The 16,217-nt window shown below is 57.7% G+C and overlaps 3 protein-coding genes across 4 annotated transcripts; 1 reads left to right on the forward strand and 2 right to left on the reverse strand.

Moving 5' to 3' along the window:
- The first annotated feature begins 613 nt into the window (after positions 1-613).
- VPS37C (VPS37C subunit of ESCRT-I) lies at positions 614-4,639 on the forward strand. Its single transcript, XM_050336499.1, has 6 exons — positions 614-1,262; positions 1,572-1,692; positions 2,285-2,389; positions 2,459-2,630; positions 2,838-2,920; positions 3,159-4,639. Exons 3-6 carry the CDS (start codon positions 2,297-2,299, stop codon positions 3,837-3,839), a joined length of 1,029 nt encoding a protein of 342 aa, XP_050192456.1. The 5' UTR covers positions 614-1,262; positions 1,572-1,692; positions 2,285-2,296; the 3' UTR covers positions 3,840-4,639.
- A 369-nt stretch (positions 4,640-5,008) lies between these two features.
- CD5 (CD5 molecule) lies at positions 5,009-8,506 on the reverse strand. 2 transcript variants are annotated; one of them, XM_050336496.1, is made up of 8 exons: positions 8,074-8,506; positions 7,930-7,992; positions 7,433-7,735; positions 6,698-6,982; positions 6,396-6,527; positions 5,771-5,824; positions 5,382-5,489; positions 5,009-5,304 (listed from the first exon to the last, which is right to left on the reverse strand). In XM_050336496.1, the coding sequence occupies exons 1-8, from the start codon at positions 8,423-8,425 to the stop codon at positions 5,219-5,221; spliced, it is 1,383 nt and encodes a 460-aa protein (XP_050192453.1). In that variant the 5' UTR covers positions 8,426-8,506; the 3' UTR covers positions 5,009-5,218. The 2 variants fall into 2 exon arrangements, with proteins under 2 accessions (XP_050192453.1, XP_050192454.1); XM_050336497.1 differs by lacking the exon at positions 5,771-5,824.
- Positions 8,507-11,583: 3,077 nt separating this feature from the next.
- Positions 11,584-15,249, reverse strand: CD6 (CD6 molecule). Its single transcript, XM_050336712.1, has 12 exons — positions 15,107-15,249; positions 14,266-14,331; positions 14,132-14,191; positions 13,712-14,020; positions 13,343-13,642; positions 13,185-13,253; positions 12,961-13,101; positions 12,759-12,872; positions 12,572-12,658; positions 12,337-12,417; positions 11,764-11,928; positions 11,584-11,681 (listed from the first exon to the last, which is right to left on the reverse strand). Exons 1-12 carry the CDS (start codon positions 15,159-15,161, stop codon positions 11,602-11,604), a joined length of 1,527 nt encoding a protein of 508 aa, XP_050192669.1. The 5' UTR covers positions 15,162-15,249; the 3' UTR covers positions 11,584-11,601.
- Between the last annotated feature and the right edge of the window lie 968 nt (positions 15,250-16,217).

The following is a 16,217-nucleotide window of genomic DNA, read 5'->3' on the forward strand; positions in this document are numbered from 1 at the left end:
AAAGAATCCCAGGTGGAACCATTTTTATGGTAATTAAGGATATTAATGAACAGATAACGGGAATGTCCTTCCAAAACCATGGAAATTAAGGACATTAATAAACATTTAATGGGAACATCCTCCCCTTTATCCCATTTTTTAATTGCTGGACAACAATTAAATGGATATTTTCCCATCTATTCCATGAAAATCCTAATTTTTCCTCTCCCCACTCCATGAATTTTCTATCAAATGGTAACTAAATGTTTTTCAGCTTTTCCACGTGTTTGGAAAACTGCTCCAGACAAGCCTGGAAAGCGTTTCTTTCCCTTTGGAAAGTCGAGTCCTTTTGCTTTCCCATAACATTGGGAGTTTGACCTGTTTATCAGCCGCGTTGGGAACAAGCTGTCCTTGATCCAACCGGAATTTTTGGGGATCATGTGACTCCCGTTTATTCCACAACAAAGGTTCAGGTGACTTGTGAAATCAGAGGTGCCTTTCCTGGATCCCCAGGGGCACTTTGAGAACAACCTCCTGCTGTCTCCTGAGGGAGCTGCTCTCCCCATTCCTTATCTCGGGCTGGGAATTGGGAACGGGGACTTCATTTGGGAAAAGCGGGGCTTGGATTTGTGTTTTGGGGGATGGGATTGGAGCTTCCATTTACATTCCGGAAAACATAGCCCTGTTTCATGTCAGGAGGGGGCTAATCCAGGTGTTCCCAAGGGGTTCCCTTTGGTCTCTTAGTTCCAGCGGGCTGGGAATTTTTGGGATGTTATCTGGATTTGGGGGATGTTGCCGGGCTCTCTGTGTTTTTTCCGACTGAGCCTTGGGCACTTCCAAGGCTGGGGCAGGCACGGCTTCTCTGGGAAATCCATCGCAGTGTTTTCCCCCCCCTCACAGGGCAGGATTTATTCCCAAAATCCCACTAAATCCCTGGCCGTCCATACAACCCCATTCCCTATTATCCTATGCTCCTTCTCCAAACCCCTTTCTCCCCCTCTCTCAGGGTTCCTCCACCCCAAAACCACGAAGGATATAACTCCTAGAGCGGCTATGACCCGGCGGGAGCCCCCCGGGCATCCAAACATTGCTTAATTAGGAAAAAATTCCATTAAATTGCTCCCGAATCCCGCCCCCCCAAACATGGCGGCGCCGGGCGGAACCACCCGCGGCCTCCCGGGGGGGGGGGAAAGGGGGGTCCGTCCCCCCTCCTGCTGGTGATGGTCCCGCTCACTTCCGGTCAGCGCCGGAACCCGGAATTAGCGACAGGCAGAGTGTCCAGGGTGAGTCCGGGGCTGGGCCAGGAATGGGAATACCGGGAATAAAACGGCGGGATAACGGCGCTAACGCGGCTGCTCCTGCTCGCTGCTGCCGTGTAGTCACTCAGCGCGTCGCCTCCACCCCGCTGAGCGCCGCTGGGCGCTTCTCAGAGCGTATTCCTGAGTTTTCCCGCTCCCAGCATTCCCGGTTAAACTCCATAAAAATTCCTTAAGAGACAAAAAACCCCTCCTGAATCGGGTGATTCCCGCTTGCGGGGAAAGCCCCGCACCTGCGGCGCGGGGCGGAATTCCCAGTTTTTTCCCCTCGGACAGGTTTCTCGGGATCGTGCATTGCGACATTCCCGAGGCTCTTGCGACATTCGCGGCGTGAAACCCTTGGGATGCTCCACTTGGATAAGAGGTAGAAGAGCCGGAAGCCATCGGGGCGGCGCAGGTGTGTGGGGTGTCCGCCTTTTTTTATGGCATTTCCGCAGTATCCCCTCCGAGCTCTTGGAATTTTTGCCGCATGCATGGGATAATTCCTAAATGTTATCAGGAAACCTGGAATATTTGGGATAAATCGTGGATATAGTGCTGGAAATCTAGGATTTGGGGTTATTTCGCTGCTTTTCATGTCAGAGGGTGGAACTGGATGATCCATAAGGTCTTTTCCAAGCCTTTGTAAACAGTGGTATGGGAGCAGGTCCAGGTTTCCTTGGAAGAACGGGAATCTGGGGTGGGTTGGAGCCTGGAATGAGGCAGAATCTGGAAAAGGGGGCAGAGATTCAGCTGGAATTTGCCAGTCTGGACTGGGGTTGGGTTTTTCCTCAACAAAACCCTCTGGGATGCACAAAATTCCTTCCAAACGGTCTGGGAAAAGGTGGGAAAAAGTCATTCCCGAAGGAGATATCAGCAGGAATGTCACTTTGACTTTGCTGATTTCTTATGGAATCTGCTCCAGGAGGTTTAACAAAGTTGGGTTTCGATCCCTGTGAGGACGAACAGCTGGACTGGGGGATTTTCTCAGCTCCTTTTCCGTGTCCCAGGAATCCGTGAGGATGGACACGCTCCGGAACCGGACAGTGGAGGAGCTCCGGGAGCTGCAGGAGGATTCCCAGGAAATCGAGCGCTTGGCTCTGGAATCGCAGGAGGTTGGTGGGGGAGGGGTCATTGCAGGGTTCCCTCGTCCCATTCCTGGCGTCACTTCCCGAATTCCACAGGTGCAGGAGCTGCAACTGGAGCGGGAAATGGCCTTGGCTTCCAACCGGAGCCTGGCGGAGCAGAACCTGAAATTCCAGGCACCACTGGAATCGGGACGGAGCGACCTCTCCAGGAAATACCTGGAGCTGCAGGAACTGGCTGGGAGGTGCCGGGAGCAGAAGGAAAAGCTGGGTGAGCCCTGGGACCATCTCAGCTTGGGAACGAAGGATTGCGCTTCCCAGAAAGCCAAGATCCTGCTTCTTTCCCAGGAGAGATCCTTTTGGGTTTTCCTCCTTCCCTGAGTGGTTCCCAAGGCTGGTCCTGTGGGATCCCTGCTGGATTTTCCCAGTGGTAGTGATTTTTCCATGTTTTTTTCCCTTTTTTCCATGGTTTTCCCAGAGAAATCCTCAGCAGCGCTGCAGCCCCAGACTCTGCTGGAGCTGCTCCAGGTGGAAAGCCAGAAGATTGAGGAGGAATCCGAGGTGAGGTCGAGGCTTCAATCCATCGGGAATTCCGTGCTTCATCCTCAAAGACCCACGGCTAAGCCCAATCCCAAAAATCCTTCATTATACTTGGAATTTGCTGGTTTTCCCCCCTCCCCAAAAATCAGATCAACCCTTGTTTGTGTGGAGTCCGGGAAAGACGCGAATCCCAAAGTGGGAGGAGGGAACAGGAGCCGAGGGATCCCGGGATGACCCCAGGGCTGTTCCTCTCTTCCAGAAAATGGCGGAGAAATTCCTAAAGGGTGAAGTGCCCTTGGAGACGTTCCTGGAGCAGTTTTCCAGCATGAGGAGATTGTCCCACCTGCGCCGGGTACGCGTGGAAAAGCTGCAGGAGATCGTGAGGAAGTCGGAGGGATCCCAGGAATCCGGCCAGGACTCGCAGCCTCCTCCTCCTCCTCTCCCTCCTACTCCTCACATTCCCGTGGATCCTCCGAAGCCCTTCCCAGCAGGATCTCCGCCCTTCCCCCTTCCCTATAGCCCAGCTCCCGCGCTCCCTCCCGGCCCCCTGGCCCATGGAGCGCTGCCTCCCACACCTTTCCCGGCATCTCCGGCCTCCGTGGCTTCTTCCCAGCCCGGCTCCCAACCCTTTCCTTACCCTACTCCTGGATATCCCTCGGCTCAGGCTCCCAGAGCCGCCTCCGGAGGCTATTCCTGGTCTCCATCCCGGGCCCCTCCACAGCCAGCACCGTATCCTGGTCCCAGTCCGTCCCCTCCTCCCAGGCCAGGATACTCTCCCTACATCCCTTCCGGAGTGGGAAGGTCGCAGTGTCCCTATCCCACCCAGCCCCCTCTCCCGAATTTCCCCATCCCAGCACAGCCTCCCTATCCTGGGGCTCCCCCAGCCTTTGGATACCCCCCCCCTCCCAACCCCTCCCGTCCAGCTTGGCCTGGATACTAATCCAGGGCTTTCCGGGAGCATCCTCTGCTACTTCCTTCTTTTTCTGGGGATTGAGGAACAGGTGGAATCCCATGAATTCCGTAGGATGAGAGTCACAGCGCCAGGAGTCAGAGCCAGATGATTCCCAGCTGGATATAGCAGGAAGAAGCAGCCCCTCAGGGCTGGAATGCCAGAGAGGAGAAGGCTGCAGGGAGACCTTGGAGCACCTTCCAGAGCCTAAGGGGGCTCCAAAAGAACTGGAAAAGGACTTGGATATAATGGCCTGGAATGATGGGATAAAGGGGAATGGCTTCCCACTGCCAGAGGATGGGTTTAATGGGATATTGGGAAGAAGTTCCTCCCTGTGAGGTTGGTGAAGCACTGGAATGGGTTTTCCAGGGAAGCTGTGGTTGCTCCGTCCCTAGAGGTGTGCAAGGACAAGGTGGACGGAGCTTGAATCCACCTGGGTTAGTGGAATGTGGTTGGAATGGGATAATCCTTAAAATCCCTTCCCACTGAACCATTCCAGGATTGTTGGGAATGGGTGATTCCCACCCAGCCTCTGCTATTCCCGACCTCCTGTGTAGTTTTCCAGGCTCCTCACATCCCCCTTCTCAGGAAACACTTGGAGACAGAGGGAAGGACAAATACTGGGAATGGGATTTGCTTTGCTCAGCACTTTATCCTACGAGTCCCGCCCATATCCCTGGAAGTTATTTATAAGGAATAGTTACTAATGGACTAGGATGGGGCTTTGTGGGATTTCATGGAAGCAATTCCATCCCTGGAGTTAATTACAGTAATAAAACTGGATGAATTAATTCCGTCCTGGAGTCACAACCAGTATTTCGCTCAGGAATGATGGAGCATCCGCCTGTGGGTTGATCCCTTTATCCCTTCCTGGCATCCCAACACCTGCTCCCTTTGGATTCCAACCTTTCCTTCTGTCCCAGCACCGTCTCCCAACCCATTTTTCCTGCTTTTCCTGGGTTTGTCTTTCCTCAGGGACACGTTTTCTTGGGGTTCTTCCGGGTAGAAAACCAGGGAAAAATGCTTTTCCCTGTTTTCCTGTCCTGCTTTTCCCTCCTGAGCGGGAGTCTGGTGCTCTAAGGAATCACTCTGGGATATGGGAAGGAAGAGGACAAGGTGTAATTAGTACCAAAAAAATCCCAATTTTATTACAGCTGTTGGATATTAAATACCTTAGATTCCTTCCCAGTATTCCCACCCTCCTTGGACTTGCATCCCTTTCCTTTATCCATCGGTCTGGAGCCACGGAAAGGCCTCTTAAATCCGTATAAATACCTTAAGAACCCCCAGAACTCCTCTTTTTCTCCCTGTAACGCTGGGATCCCCCTAAAGCTGAGCCGGGAGCAGCTCCTTTGGGAATCCTTTGGGGATCACACCCTGCGGGCAGAGTGCAGGTCGTAGTCGCTGTCAGAGGAGTATTCCAGAGGGTTGGAATGTCGGAGCGCTCCTTCCAGTGCTGTGGAGGGGATGGATGCGGCTCGTGGGATGGCCAGAGGGCTCAGCCATGGAAGAGGAGCTGCTTCCAGAATTTACCTGGATAAGCAGAGAGCTGGGAGCTCTTGGGCGGGACTGGAGCGTAGTCGTTGTCCGTTCCTTGTCCCCGAGGCCTCGGAGCGGCTGAGCTGGAGCGGTGGAAGGAGACTGGAACACAAGGTGGAGTGGGGATCGGGATTGGAATCAGGATCGGGGGGGCTGGAAGGGCAGTTTTGAGCCAATGGACTCACCCCCGGGAGGGGGCTGAGGGAAGTCGGGGGAGTTGTATCCAATGCCAGGAATCCCAAATCCACCCCCAGTAACCCCAGTGCACCGCCCTGAGCCCAAAATCCACTCCCAGGTGCACAAATTCCACCCCCACGAACACCAGTCCCACCCCCAGGAACCACAAATCCCAATCCCTGCCCTCCTGGGGGGCCTTTCCTCACCCGTCTGGTTGAGGCCCGTGGGGCCGATCCATTGGCGCTGCTTTTTCTTGGAGACTAGAAGGCAGAGGTGGGCGGAGAGCAGGAATTATCTCTCCAGGGATCTTACTGATCCTTCCTCCGGCTGCTTCCCCACTGCCAGCTCCATATGTCATCCCAAATAATCCTCTCCCACACTGTAATTCCCCCTCAGGATCCTCTGGCTGCTCCTTTGTGTCCCCTGTGGAGCTTAATCCCCCTTCCCGCTACCCTGCTTTGTGCCTATTCCTCATGGGACAGGCTTAGGGATAATGTGACAGGTCTGGGGATAATGGGAGAGGTCTGGGATAATGGGACAGGCTTGGGGATAATGGAACAGGTCTGGGGATAATGGGAGAGGTCTGGGATAATGGGACAGGCTAGGGGATACTGGGACAGGTCTGGGAACAGTTGGAGAAGCATGGGGACAATGGGACAGGCGTGGGGATAATGGGACTGGTCTGGGGACAATGGGAGAAGTCTGTGAATAAGTGGATAGGTGTGTGGACAGTGGTACAGGCTCAGAGACAATGACACAGGCTTGGGGATAGTGGGACAAGTCTGGGAACGATGGGACAAGTGTGGGCTGAGGATCCAGAGGATCTCCTACTTCTCTTCCGGAGCCTCCTGCAGGCAGGGGGGCCACAGACAAGGAGGAGGATGAGGAAGAGCAGCAGGGCCAGGCAGATGCTCCCAATGGTGCCGGCAGATGTGCCAGTGGGAAGTGGCTTGGAGTCCTGGCCTGGGAAGAGGACAGATGGCACCGGACAAGACCCTTGTGCCCAAGGACATGAAAATCCACCAGGAGCCCAAATCCCACCCAGCAAGGTGTGTCCCGTCCCTGCCCATTCCACAGGGCTGGGAATTCCAGCTCCCAGCACCCCACAGATCCCACCCGGCACAGTGCCTTACACACAACTCTGGTCCGGGAGCAGCTCCGGAGGCTCCCAAGGTTCCCGTGGCAGAGGTGCAGGGGGTCGATCCCACAGGTGACTCCCATGGAAGGGGGCTCCTGGATCTCAGCGCTGGAGGTGAGATTCCCGCAGTGCAGCTCCCGGCAGAGCTGGCGGCCGCGCTGGGAGCGCCGCGCTCTGTCGTCACACAGCACCCGCCACTGGCCCCCCTGGAAAACCTGGATGTCCCCCTCGCACGGAGTGGGGCCGGAGCCCAGCCTCCGCAGCACCCGCAGCTGGGAATCTGGGGACGGAGCAGGAACAGCTGTGGGGATACTGGGACACATCTGGGATAACGGGACAGCTTGGGGATCATGGGATAGGCTTGGGGATAGCAAGGCAGGTCTGGGGGTAATGGGACAGGTCTGTCAGATCCATAGAGAGGGGGCAGATCCATGGGGAGATGCCCGTGGCTGGGAGATGCCTGAGGCATGGAACACTCTCCCAGGCAGCACCCAGAGGTGTGGGTCTCTGGGTTCCCCACTCCTGTTTGGAATTTGGGATGCTGCCATGGCCTCTCTCCCTCCCCGGCTCATCCTCTTCCGGCAGAGCCAGGAGCTGAGATTTCCTGTTTTGCCTTCGCACCCCAGAGAGGAAGAACGGGAGTGGGTGGATGGAGCACGTGGGGCAGGAACCCGGAATTCCCCTGGGATACTCCCCTGGAAAGGCCCAGATGCTCCAAGTGTACTCTCACCTGAGCAGGTGATGAAGGCAGGAGTTTTCCCCCGGGGGCTGGTCCTGTTGAAGCATTCCAGGAGGGAATGGCTCTTACAGGGATCCAGCACTTCCCACCTCACGGGCAGGTGGATCCCAGGATCTGGCTCCCCGTGTCCATGCCCGGTGGTGCCACAGCGCAGATCCCGGCAGATACGGGGGCCCAGATGTGCCCAGATGTTGGGGGGCATCCTGGCCACAGCCCCCCACAGCCCCGCCTTGTGCAGCTCCAGGAATCCGGAGCAACTGAAATTCCCGTCCACCAGCCGCAGCCTGGGTGGTCCTGGAGAGGGATTTGGGGGGAGGAGCAGCACATCCCGATCCGTTATGGATTGGGATGAGATTCCCTTCCATTACTGAGGAGAAAGTCCCTAAAGCTGCAGTTTAATTGCTGCATGGATCTCCTGGAATGGGGGCCTTGGATTCCCCGGAATGGTATGGGTGGGGATGCTGGATCCCTCAGGATCGAGGTCTTACCTGTGGGCTCTGGGGTGGTGTCTGGAGGCGCTGGTGGAGGCTTGGGAGTGGTTTTCTCTGGCTCTGGAATGAGAAGAGAAGGAGCCCCCTCAGCCTGGATGATCCCTAGGGACTGAGGTGAGTGGGATGGGGGTCCAGGCTCACCTTTGCAGGAGACAATAACGTGCTCCGTGCAGTTTCCTGGCTCCCAGTGGCATTCCCCCAGTGCTCCCTCTGGATTCCTGCACCTCACAGGCTGTGCGCACGGCTCCTTCCCATGGGGAATGACAAGCTGGAAGGGCTCAGAGCTGGGGGGGCCGCAGCCCATCCGTCGGCAGGTTTCACCCAGGTTGAACTCCCCCACGTTATCCCGGCACACGCGTCTCCAGCAGCTTTCCCAGCCCACCTCCAGGATCCCGGCACAGCGGCACCCACCACCAAAGAGCCGCAGGCCGGGACCTGCAGGAAGACACTGGAATTTAGGGGGCTTCCCTTCCCTTCCTGGTAAGTTTACCATCCTGGGAATGATGGGAAAGCCCTTTTTCGGGATATCTCACAAAGTGGGACAAGGAATGGGAGTGGGGGCAGATGAAGGGAAAGCTGCGGGGCTGAGCCGGGACCCCACGATGCCGCATTCGGATGATACAACTCCGGATCCAGCTTGCTCCCGGAGCCGTAGGGGGGTTCCCTAGGTGTTTATCCCCCCCAGTCTCACCTGCAGGTGTCCAGGTGGCTCCTCCATGGTCGGGAATGGCTGGAAGAAAGACAGGGGTGGGGCGTCAATCCTGCTCCCCACCCTGGGCAGCGCCATTTTGGGGCAGAGGCTCCGGCACTTGGTTGTTTTGTGGGAGAAATGGGATTTTGGGGGGCAGAAAAGGGGTTTGTTGCCTGTCCATCCATCTCTGGGGTTTAATTAGGGCTGGAAAAAGCCAAGGGACCTGCTAATTCCCCTTAATTAGCTGCACTCCTGGGTGGAAGCAGCAGCTGGGGCTGGTGCCATGGGGACCAAGGGAAAGCTAGGAATGTCAGGACCTGGGCTGGAATGAGGATGGGGAGCATCCCTGGGCTCATGGCTGGGGTGGGACGAGCACCCTAGAGTTGTGCCAGTGGGGTTTTGTCCCCCTCATATCCCGTCCCCATCCCAAGGCCCCCCAGCTGGGCCTCACCCAGAGTGGCACCACAACCCCCTCCCAAAACATTCCCGGGTGGGAAAACCCACCAGGAGGTCCCAGCACGGGATGTGAGCGATGCCCCGAGCCAGGGGCATCCCCAGTACTCACCCCACATTCCCAGTAGGAGCAGGAGGCACAGGGTGGGCAGCTGGGCTTCCATTGGGTGCTGGTGGTGGGATGGGGGGACACGGGGGGCTCCAGAGGCTCTGCTGCCCAGCCTGGAGCGGGCGAGGGAGGGGGGCCCGAGCAGGAACCGGCTGTTTTTCCTCCCTCTGTGGTTTCTTGACGTCACGGCTGTGCCCGCCTCAAGGCTCAGCTGCCTCCCCAGGTCCCGCCAAAAAGGGGGGGAGAAACCTGGGGGGCAGCTCAGCCCCCTCCCCAAATCCCGAGATTCCCACATCTCCAGAGGGAGGGTTGGACTTATCCAGTGCTGAGGGAATGTTTGGGGTCACGACCCTTCGGGGCTGAGGAGGAGCTGGTGCCCACCCAAAACACTGTGAAACCCCCTGGGAATGGGACGAGGGAAGGGTTTATTCAGGCACATCCCAGTTTCTGGCATTCCAGGGATGCCCCATGTCCTGGCAAGGGCACGTGGGGCACTGGCAGGGCTGGTCCAGGGCGAGGCAGAGGCGTTAATTGATTGGGCCCTAATTAATTCCTCCAAATCCAGGTCATGCATGTTAATGAGGTGGCTGTTTCCCATTGATCCTGTGCTGTTCCTGCTGGAAGGAGAGTGCCTGGAGAGCACGAATGGGAGTATGGAAATTCCCTTCCCTTTCCTTCCCTTTCCAGTCCAATCCCCCACCCTGGAGCAGGATCTCAGCTCCCCTGGGAGTTTCCTGGGTGCTCCCTGAACTCCCTGCATGTTCCCATCCCAGTTATCCCAGGGGTCCTACTGAGCCCCCCAAACTGTGATTGTGGCAGGAGGAAGCCCTGTTGGGATGTCCTACCTGGAGCTGACCCCCACCCCGTTCAGCTTTGAATATTCCCTGGAAAAAGGGTGTAATTCCCAGATCTGCTCCCACAGGACTCAGCCAGGGGGATCTTTGTACAGGATCCAAGCCCCAAATTCCCCCAAATCGACCTGAAATTGGTGGTTTCCCCCAGACATCCTGGGATACTTCGCCTCTAGGAAAGATCCACGTTATCCAGGGTGCTGTGACCCCTATGGATATGGGATTCCTGGGATCCAGCCCTTCCCTCGGGGCCTTGGCTGTCTGTGGAAGCCCTGGAATCCCACAGACAGGATTTGGAATTGCACTGAGCATCCCTCTTGCTGCTGGTGACGCTGGGAGTCAGCTCAGCATCCTGTGACAGCTCGGGATGCTTGGAATCCCTTCCCGGGGGAGGATTTTGGGACGTGCTGACACATTGCCTGCCGTGAGGAGCCTTTTAAAAAGCAGGAGCTGTCTTTGGAGCGAGCAGGGATGGGTTCGTCTGCTGTCAGCACCTGCTGGGATCACAATGAAAAATGGGAAAAATGGGGCATTTTCCAGGTGGGAGCAGCTCGGAAAAAGGGTTGGCACCACTGTGGGGATGGAAGTGGCACATTCCCTGTGAGGCCATGGGCTAGATTGTACCGTTCCCAGGGAATTGATGCCTCCCAGGGCTTTGGGGCCCCTGGGCACCAAACCCCCTTAGGTCACTGATACTCTGAGGCTGCTGCCCATCCATAGGATGATCCCAGTGATCCCAAAGTCCTCACTGCCATCTGCCCAACCCCTCCCCCCCGCTGGCACAGGGGCCGGGGGCACCCCTCTTTCCCCCCTGCCATGCCTGCCCCGTTCTCAGCTCTCGCCTGCCCCGCTCCCTTTGTCAGGGTTTTGTTGCTATTTTGGGATTTCCTCTGTTGTTGCGGCTCCTTTGTCGGGGCCTCTCGCTCCGTAAACACCTGAAGGATGTGGGGGGGCCGCTTTTTCCATGGGGGGTGCAGATGAACCCCAGTCCTCCCCCTCGGGGGAGACGGAGAACCGGGGCTGGAGACGCTCCTCAGGGTTCGGGTGGGCCGTGGGAAGGGGATTTTGGGGTGCAGGGAAGTCCTCTGGGCTGGGGGTCCCAATTCTGGGGTGAGGGGTGGGTGCTGTGCCCCCCCCCCCCAAAAATCCACCAGGGCCCTCGTGTGTTTGGCTCCAGCATCCCCCTGGGATGGAGACTGTGTCCCAGTGGGATGCAGGGAACCTCCTGGAGGGGGAGGGACACTGTGGGGCACTAAACCCTCCATATCCCCAGTTCCTGAGGTGTCATTTCCACTCCCAGAGCTGGGTGGGGTCTCTGCCACCCCCATCCCTGCTCCTGCAGGCTGGGAATGGGATATCTGGATATCCCAGTGGGCAACTAGGAGCGCTCGGTGGCCCAGCCCTGTTGTGGGAATGGTGACAAGTCACTCCCATGGAAGGACAAGGAACACAGTGGGAAAAGCTTTTAATGACAGCACAGAGGGATGGCTGGAGAATTCCAGAGGTGATGCTGGCAGTGGAATGGTGACCTCGGCCAGGTGTCCCCTTGGAGCAGCGGGAAAGGCTCAGTAGGAGGCTCCCTGGATGTCATCGTAGTCACTGCCCTCAGAGAAATCAGGATCCTGTCCCGAGGGATCCGTCCAGCCTGGAGGGACACAGCCCATCAGGATTTGGGAGCAGAGGATCCCAGAGTCCCCCTATCCCCCTTGCCAGCGGGAGATCCTCACCAGGATGTTGGGAAGGGTCTCCAGAGGGCTCTGTGCCTGGAACATTCTCGTACCACTCCCCTGAGGAGGTGCTGGAGCTGCTGGCGGGATCGGGATCTACTGGACACAGAGGTACCCAGGGCTGGAAGGCCACTGGGGTGGGAATGCTGGGAGCTGCTGGGGAAACTGGGAGAAACAGGTGCTTACTGAGACCTTCATCCCTGTTCCCATTCCGTGAGGTACCCCCACCCTTATTCCCCTCCCCAGGGCTGTTCTCATCCCTTATTCCCACCTTTGGGATCTCTGCTTTCCTTGTTCCCACCTCTGGGGTTTCTCCATCCCTATTCCCATTCCCATCCCTGCTCCCACACATCCCTCCAGCAGGGCCCACCTGTGCCCCAGTTTTGCTGGGAGGGGACGTTGCCATTCCAACAGGGATCCGTAGCTGAGGATGAGGAGGAGCTGGAGGAGCTGTTCTTCCTCCCAGGGAATGGGAGGCCCATCCTGGCCGATGCTGCGGGAACAGGGACATCCAGTGTAGGAACAGGGAGGAGCCGCCCCCTCATCCATGGGTGGACCCCCCTTGTCCCATACCATCCTCAGGGAATGGCTCCATCCCGTCCTGGCTGGGCCTCGGTGGGAGCAGCTGCTCCCTAGGATGCCGGCGCAGCGAGTCTGGGAAGGGGAGAGCAGTGGGAGTACCCTGGGAGACAGGGATCCCAGGAAAAGGGGATGGGAATCCTGGAGCATGGTGATGGGGACCCTGGGTAGGGTGGCAGAGTTTCCTAGGGCAGGGTGAGGGGAATTCCAGAGGAAATGGGACACTCACTGTAGAAGGTGGAGAGGGCAACAGGCGGTTTGCTGCTGAACTCGTAGTATTCCGAGTCAGAATCGGAGGTGGAATCCTTGGAAAAGGCTGTGCCCGGCAGGTGTGGGGGGTGAGAATGGGATGGGGAACCTGCCATCAGCTGGAATCCCCGTCCTCACACCCCCTGGGCGTGACTTGCCAGACCCACCTGATCCTTTGGGAAGGCTGGTGGGAATCTCCCTGTAGTCATTAGGAATCCCGGAGGGTACATCAGGGCTCTGGGAGCTATGGGTCACCAGGACTGGAGTGGTTATTCCCAGGGCTGCGGGGACAATGGGAATGCAAAGCTGAGCTGAGCCCAAAAAGTGGAATGTATGCCCCAATTTCATACCGGGTCCAGAATTCCTTACCGCTCCTCTTCCTCAGCCTCAGCAGAGCGACGGAAAAGGCCAGCACGGAGAGCAGGAGCAGCATTCCCAGCACCAGGCACAGGATGAAGAGGAGACTATCCCACGGGAATTGTGTCCCTACAATTGGAGACCCTTCCTCCACTGGGACAGAGAATGGACACAAGTCATTCCCACCTAAATCCTTCCTCCCTGTAATGGGAAGGAAGGGATTGCAGGACACTCACCCCGCAGGACAGTGACATTCCTGGTTGTCACTGCAGCCATGGGTGTTGGATCCAGCAAACCCTGGGAGCCTGGAGAGGGGAGCGGGGACAGAAATCAGATTACAGGGATGTCAGGGGGCAGGAATTCCCTCCCAGATCCCAGCAGGAAGATACCATACCATTGCAGACCACCCCGACAGCCCGGGATTGGTGGCAGGGAGCGGATCTGTTGAAGGTCCAGCGGCAGAACGCCAGGGAAGTCTGGAGGCTCCCGCACTCATACAGCATCTTCCCGGGAAGCGTGTGTCTGAAGGAGAGTTTCTGGAGCGGTATCCCGCATCCCAGACTGTGGCACAGCACCGCCGATTCTGGCCCGTACCAGGTGCTGTCGCACACCGTGCTCCAAGTGCCACGGAAAAACACCTCCAGCCTGCCAGCACAGCCATCCCAGCCTCCGGAGAGTCGCCACTCCTGGTGTTCTGGGGGAAAGCACAGGGATGTGTCTCCTACACCTCTCCCTGCTGGAGCTGGGATTTTCCCACACCCACCTGAGCAAACCACGCCAGCGTCTTCCTTGTGGCTGCAGTCGTGCTCCAGAGCGGCCGGACATTCCCAGAGATGCCTCTCATGCCCTTGGCATCCCAGCTCGTCCCGGAGGATGGGGCCGTGCCCATGGCCAAAGGCGGAATTCCCACGGACGCTCACAGCGTGGCCACACCGGAGCTGCCGGCACACGACGTCAGCGTCGGAAATGTCCCATCCATCGTCGCACACTGTCCCCCATATTCCCTGTTTTTCCAGCTCCACGCGGCCCTCGCACCGGCTCCTGCCACCGGCCAAGCGGAGTGCTCCAGGATCTGGGAGACACACAGGGAATGGTGACCTGGTTATGTTCCCAATGCCCCCTTCCCACTAAAAAGTGGGAGCAAGGGTGTTCCTAAGGATGTTCCTCGCCCTCCGACACTCACCTGGTGTCACCAAGGCATTCCTGCTTGGAATACTGGGAGATTCTGTTGGCTCTGCGGGAGCTGTGGAGAGAAAGGTGTGAGGTCCACTTGGAGAATTTTTTCCTTAATTATGAGAAAGTTGGGACACAACTCACCGGTGGAAGAGCTGAAATTTGGGGTGTCCTCACGCATCCGGTCTCCTCCCGCTTTCCGGCTCATCCCTGCGGACACAGAGGCGCTGTACCTATCCCAGAGCCACCGGTGAGTGGAAGCTCTGGATATTCCTGGGAAAATTACCCATTTGGCCTCTCTAGGGTGAGAGAGCCCTCAGGAGCAAGGGGTCTCTCCCTGTTCCAGGGGGGCTGGTTGGGTGGGGATCCCGGGGAGCTGGTGGGGTGTGGATTGGAGTCCAAATGATCAAGGAAAAGTGCAGGGATGAGGGAGAAAAATGGGAATGAGCTGCTCTGTGGGGGTGGAGGTGAGAGGAGGAGCGGAAATGGGGGTGAGAGGCCCATTCCCCAATCGATCCGAGGCATTAAGGTAGCTCCTGGCAGCCATTTCAGAACCCAAACCACCCAAAATCTGGGTGGGATGAAGGGGTGGGAAAGGCTGGATCGCATCCCAAAATCATCCAGGGGTGACAGGAGGGACAGGATGGGATTTGGTCCCGGAGCATCCCACAGGGCCAGTGGGTGGGACAGCTCTGAGGGCACTTTTAGGGGCTTAGGATTCCATTTTCTCGGGTCCCCAGGGTGTTTTTAGGGGTCCCTCATCCTGGGGAGACCCCAATCCTTAGGACTGCCTTTTAGGGAACCCCTTCCCTCGCTCCCAGTGGACAGGAGGGTTGGAGGAGCTGTGGAGCCACCACAGGAGCATCTGCCCCGGGACCTCCATCCTGGGAAGGTTGCAGGTCCCCAAGCCCAAAATCCATGGACCCAGCACCCCAAGCTCCCAAATAAAAGGCTAGGAAGAGACAGGCTGGGGATGGCGACGTACCTTGTCCGGGCGCCACGGTGGAAAGAGCCACCACGAGCAGGTACAGCCCCCTCATCCCTTCAGCAGAGCAACCTCATGGAATTTCAGGATTGGGGTGGGGGGCCTGGGGGTCCCTCTCTCAGGGCGGCGAGGTCTCTCTCTCCGGTGGTTCCGGGACTGTGGCGGAGAGGAGGAAGCCAGGTTGGCATCACGAGGTGCGATGGGGTGGCCCCATCCTGCTGCTGGTGGGGAGGAAATGGGGTGTCGGAGCCCCCGGAGCCCCTCCAGGGCAGGGGAACCTCGTGGACCTGGGGGTCCCACCCCAGGAAAAGCAGATCCACTGGAACCACTGGGATCTGCGGCTCGTTTGTCACAGATTTGGGATGGCACAGGGCAGGGGGGGATTTGGGGTCTTCCAGGCTGATGGAGCTCCACCCCGTTTTTTTAGGGATGAAGTGGGTGGGAGGAGATACCTGCAGGGCACAGTGTGAGGTGACCCCACAAATGTCTCACCCATCCCTATGGATCAGCTCCAAATCCTTCGGGATGCTTCCCAGGGAAGCCGGAAGGGGAGCTGGGATGGGGCCTGGATCCTGCCCTGCCTGGATCCTGACCTTCATCCCAGCCTGGATGCTCTACTTCCAGGATGGGCTCCAAGCTGGACAAGCAGTGGTAGATCCATCCAGGATCTGATCCATCCAGGAGTTGATCCCAAGGAGCCACCATCCCGCTGCCTTCCGGATGGAGTCACTTCCAGTCCCAAGCAACTTCCAGCATATCCAGGACCTCCCCAGGACCCTCCAGGGGTACGTGGTGAGGGATGGAATGGGCCTGGAGGGGGAGGGATGGGGTGGGAGCTGGGGCATCCCAGGAGATGTTGATCCTACTGTGGCTGAGGGCTTGGATCCAGATGGACACCTGGAGACCCGGGATGCCCTGAAAGAGGGACAGGACCGGGATCACCCCATCTCAGTAGGGTTTGGGGAAGCTTTGGGATCAGGGTGATGGGGTGTGGGAGGGGGTTTTCTTCTACCACCCAGGGCAATTTGGGAGTGTCTTGGGATCACTGGGAGGCTGGAAAAAGGGTGGGAGTTTCCACGGTAACCTAAAATAAAGGGGGAATTAATTCCTC

The sequence above is a fragment of the Myiozetetes cayanensis genome, unplaced genomic scaffold (genome assembly GCF_022539395.1).
Source record: "Myiozetetes cayanensis isolate MyiCay16 unplaced genomic scaffold, myiCay2020 scf6-25, whole genome shotgun sequence".
Classification (NCBI taxonomy): Eukaryota; Metazoa; Chordata; class Aves; order Passeriformes; family Tyrannidae; genus Myiozetetes; species Myiozetetes cayanensis.

What these genes read in the sequence shown, in the direction of transcription:
- CD6 (XM_050336712.1), bottom strand. Translation starts at nt 15,161, where the DNA reads ATGAGGGGGCTGTACCTGCTCGTGGTGGCTCTTTCCACCGTGGCGCCC. An exon ending in TGTCGGGGTGGTCTGCAATG is followed by an intron (nt 13,254 to 13,342) that starts GTATGGTATCTT and finishes TCCCCTCTCCAG; the next exon opens with GCTCCCAGGGTTTGCTGGAT. An exon ending in GAGGCTGAGGAAGAGGAGCG is followed by an intron (nt 12,873 to 12,960) that starts GTAAGGAATTCT and finishes TTGTCCCCGCAG; the next exon opens with CCCTGGGAATAACCACTCCA.
- VPS37C (XM_050336499.1), top strand. Translation starts at nt 2,297, where the DNA reads ATGGACACGCTCCGGAACCGGACAGTGGAGGAGCTCCGGGAGCTGCAG. An exon ending in TGGCTCTGGAATCGCAGGAG is followed by an intron (nt 2,390 to 2,458) that starts GTTGGTGGGGGA and finishes CGAATTCCACAG; the next exon opens with GTGCAGGAGCTGCAACTGGA. An exon ending in GGAGCAGAAGGAAAAGCTGG is followed by an intron (nt 2,631 to 2,837) that starts GTGAGCCCTGGG and finishes TGGTTTTCCCAG; the next exon opens with AGAAATCCTCAGCAGCGCTG.
- CD5 (XM_050336496.1), bottom strand. Translation starts at nt 8,425, where the DNA reads ATGGTAAACTTACCAGGAAGGGAAGGGAAGCCCCCTAAATTCCAGTGT. An exon ending in CAGGAGGCTCCGGAAGAGAA is followed by an intron (nt 5,825 to 6,395) that starts GTAGGAGATCCT and finishes TCTGCCTTCTAG; the next exon opens with TCTCCAAGAAAAAGCAGCGC. An exon ending in CACGGGCCTCAACCAGACGG is followed by an intron (nt 5,490 to 5,770) that starts GTGAGGAAAGGC and finishes CTTGTGTTCCAG; the next exon opens with TCTCCTTCCACCGCTCCAGC.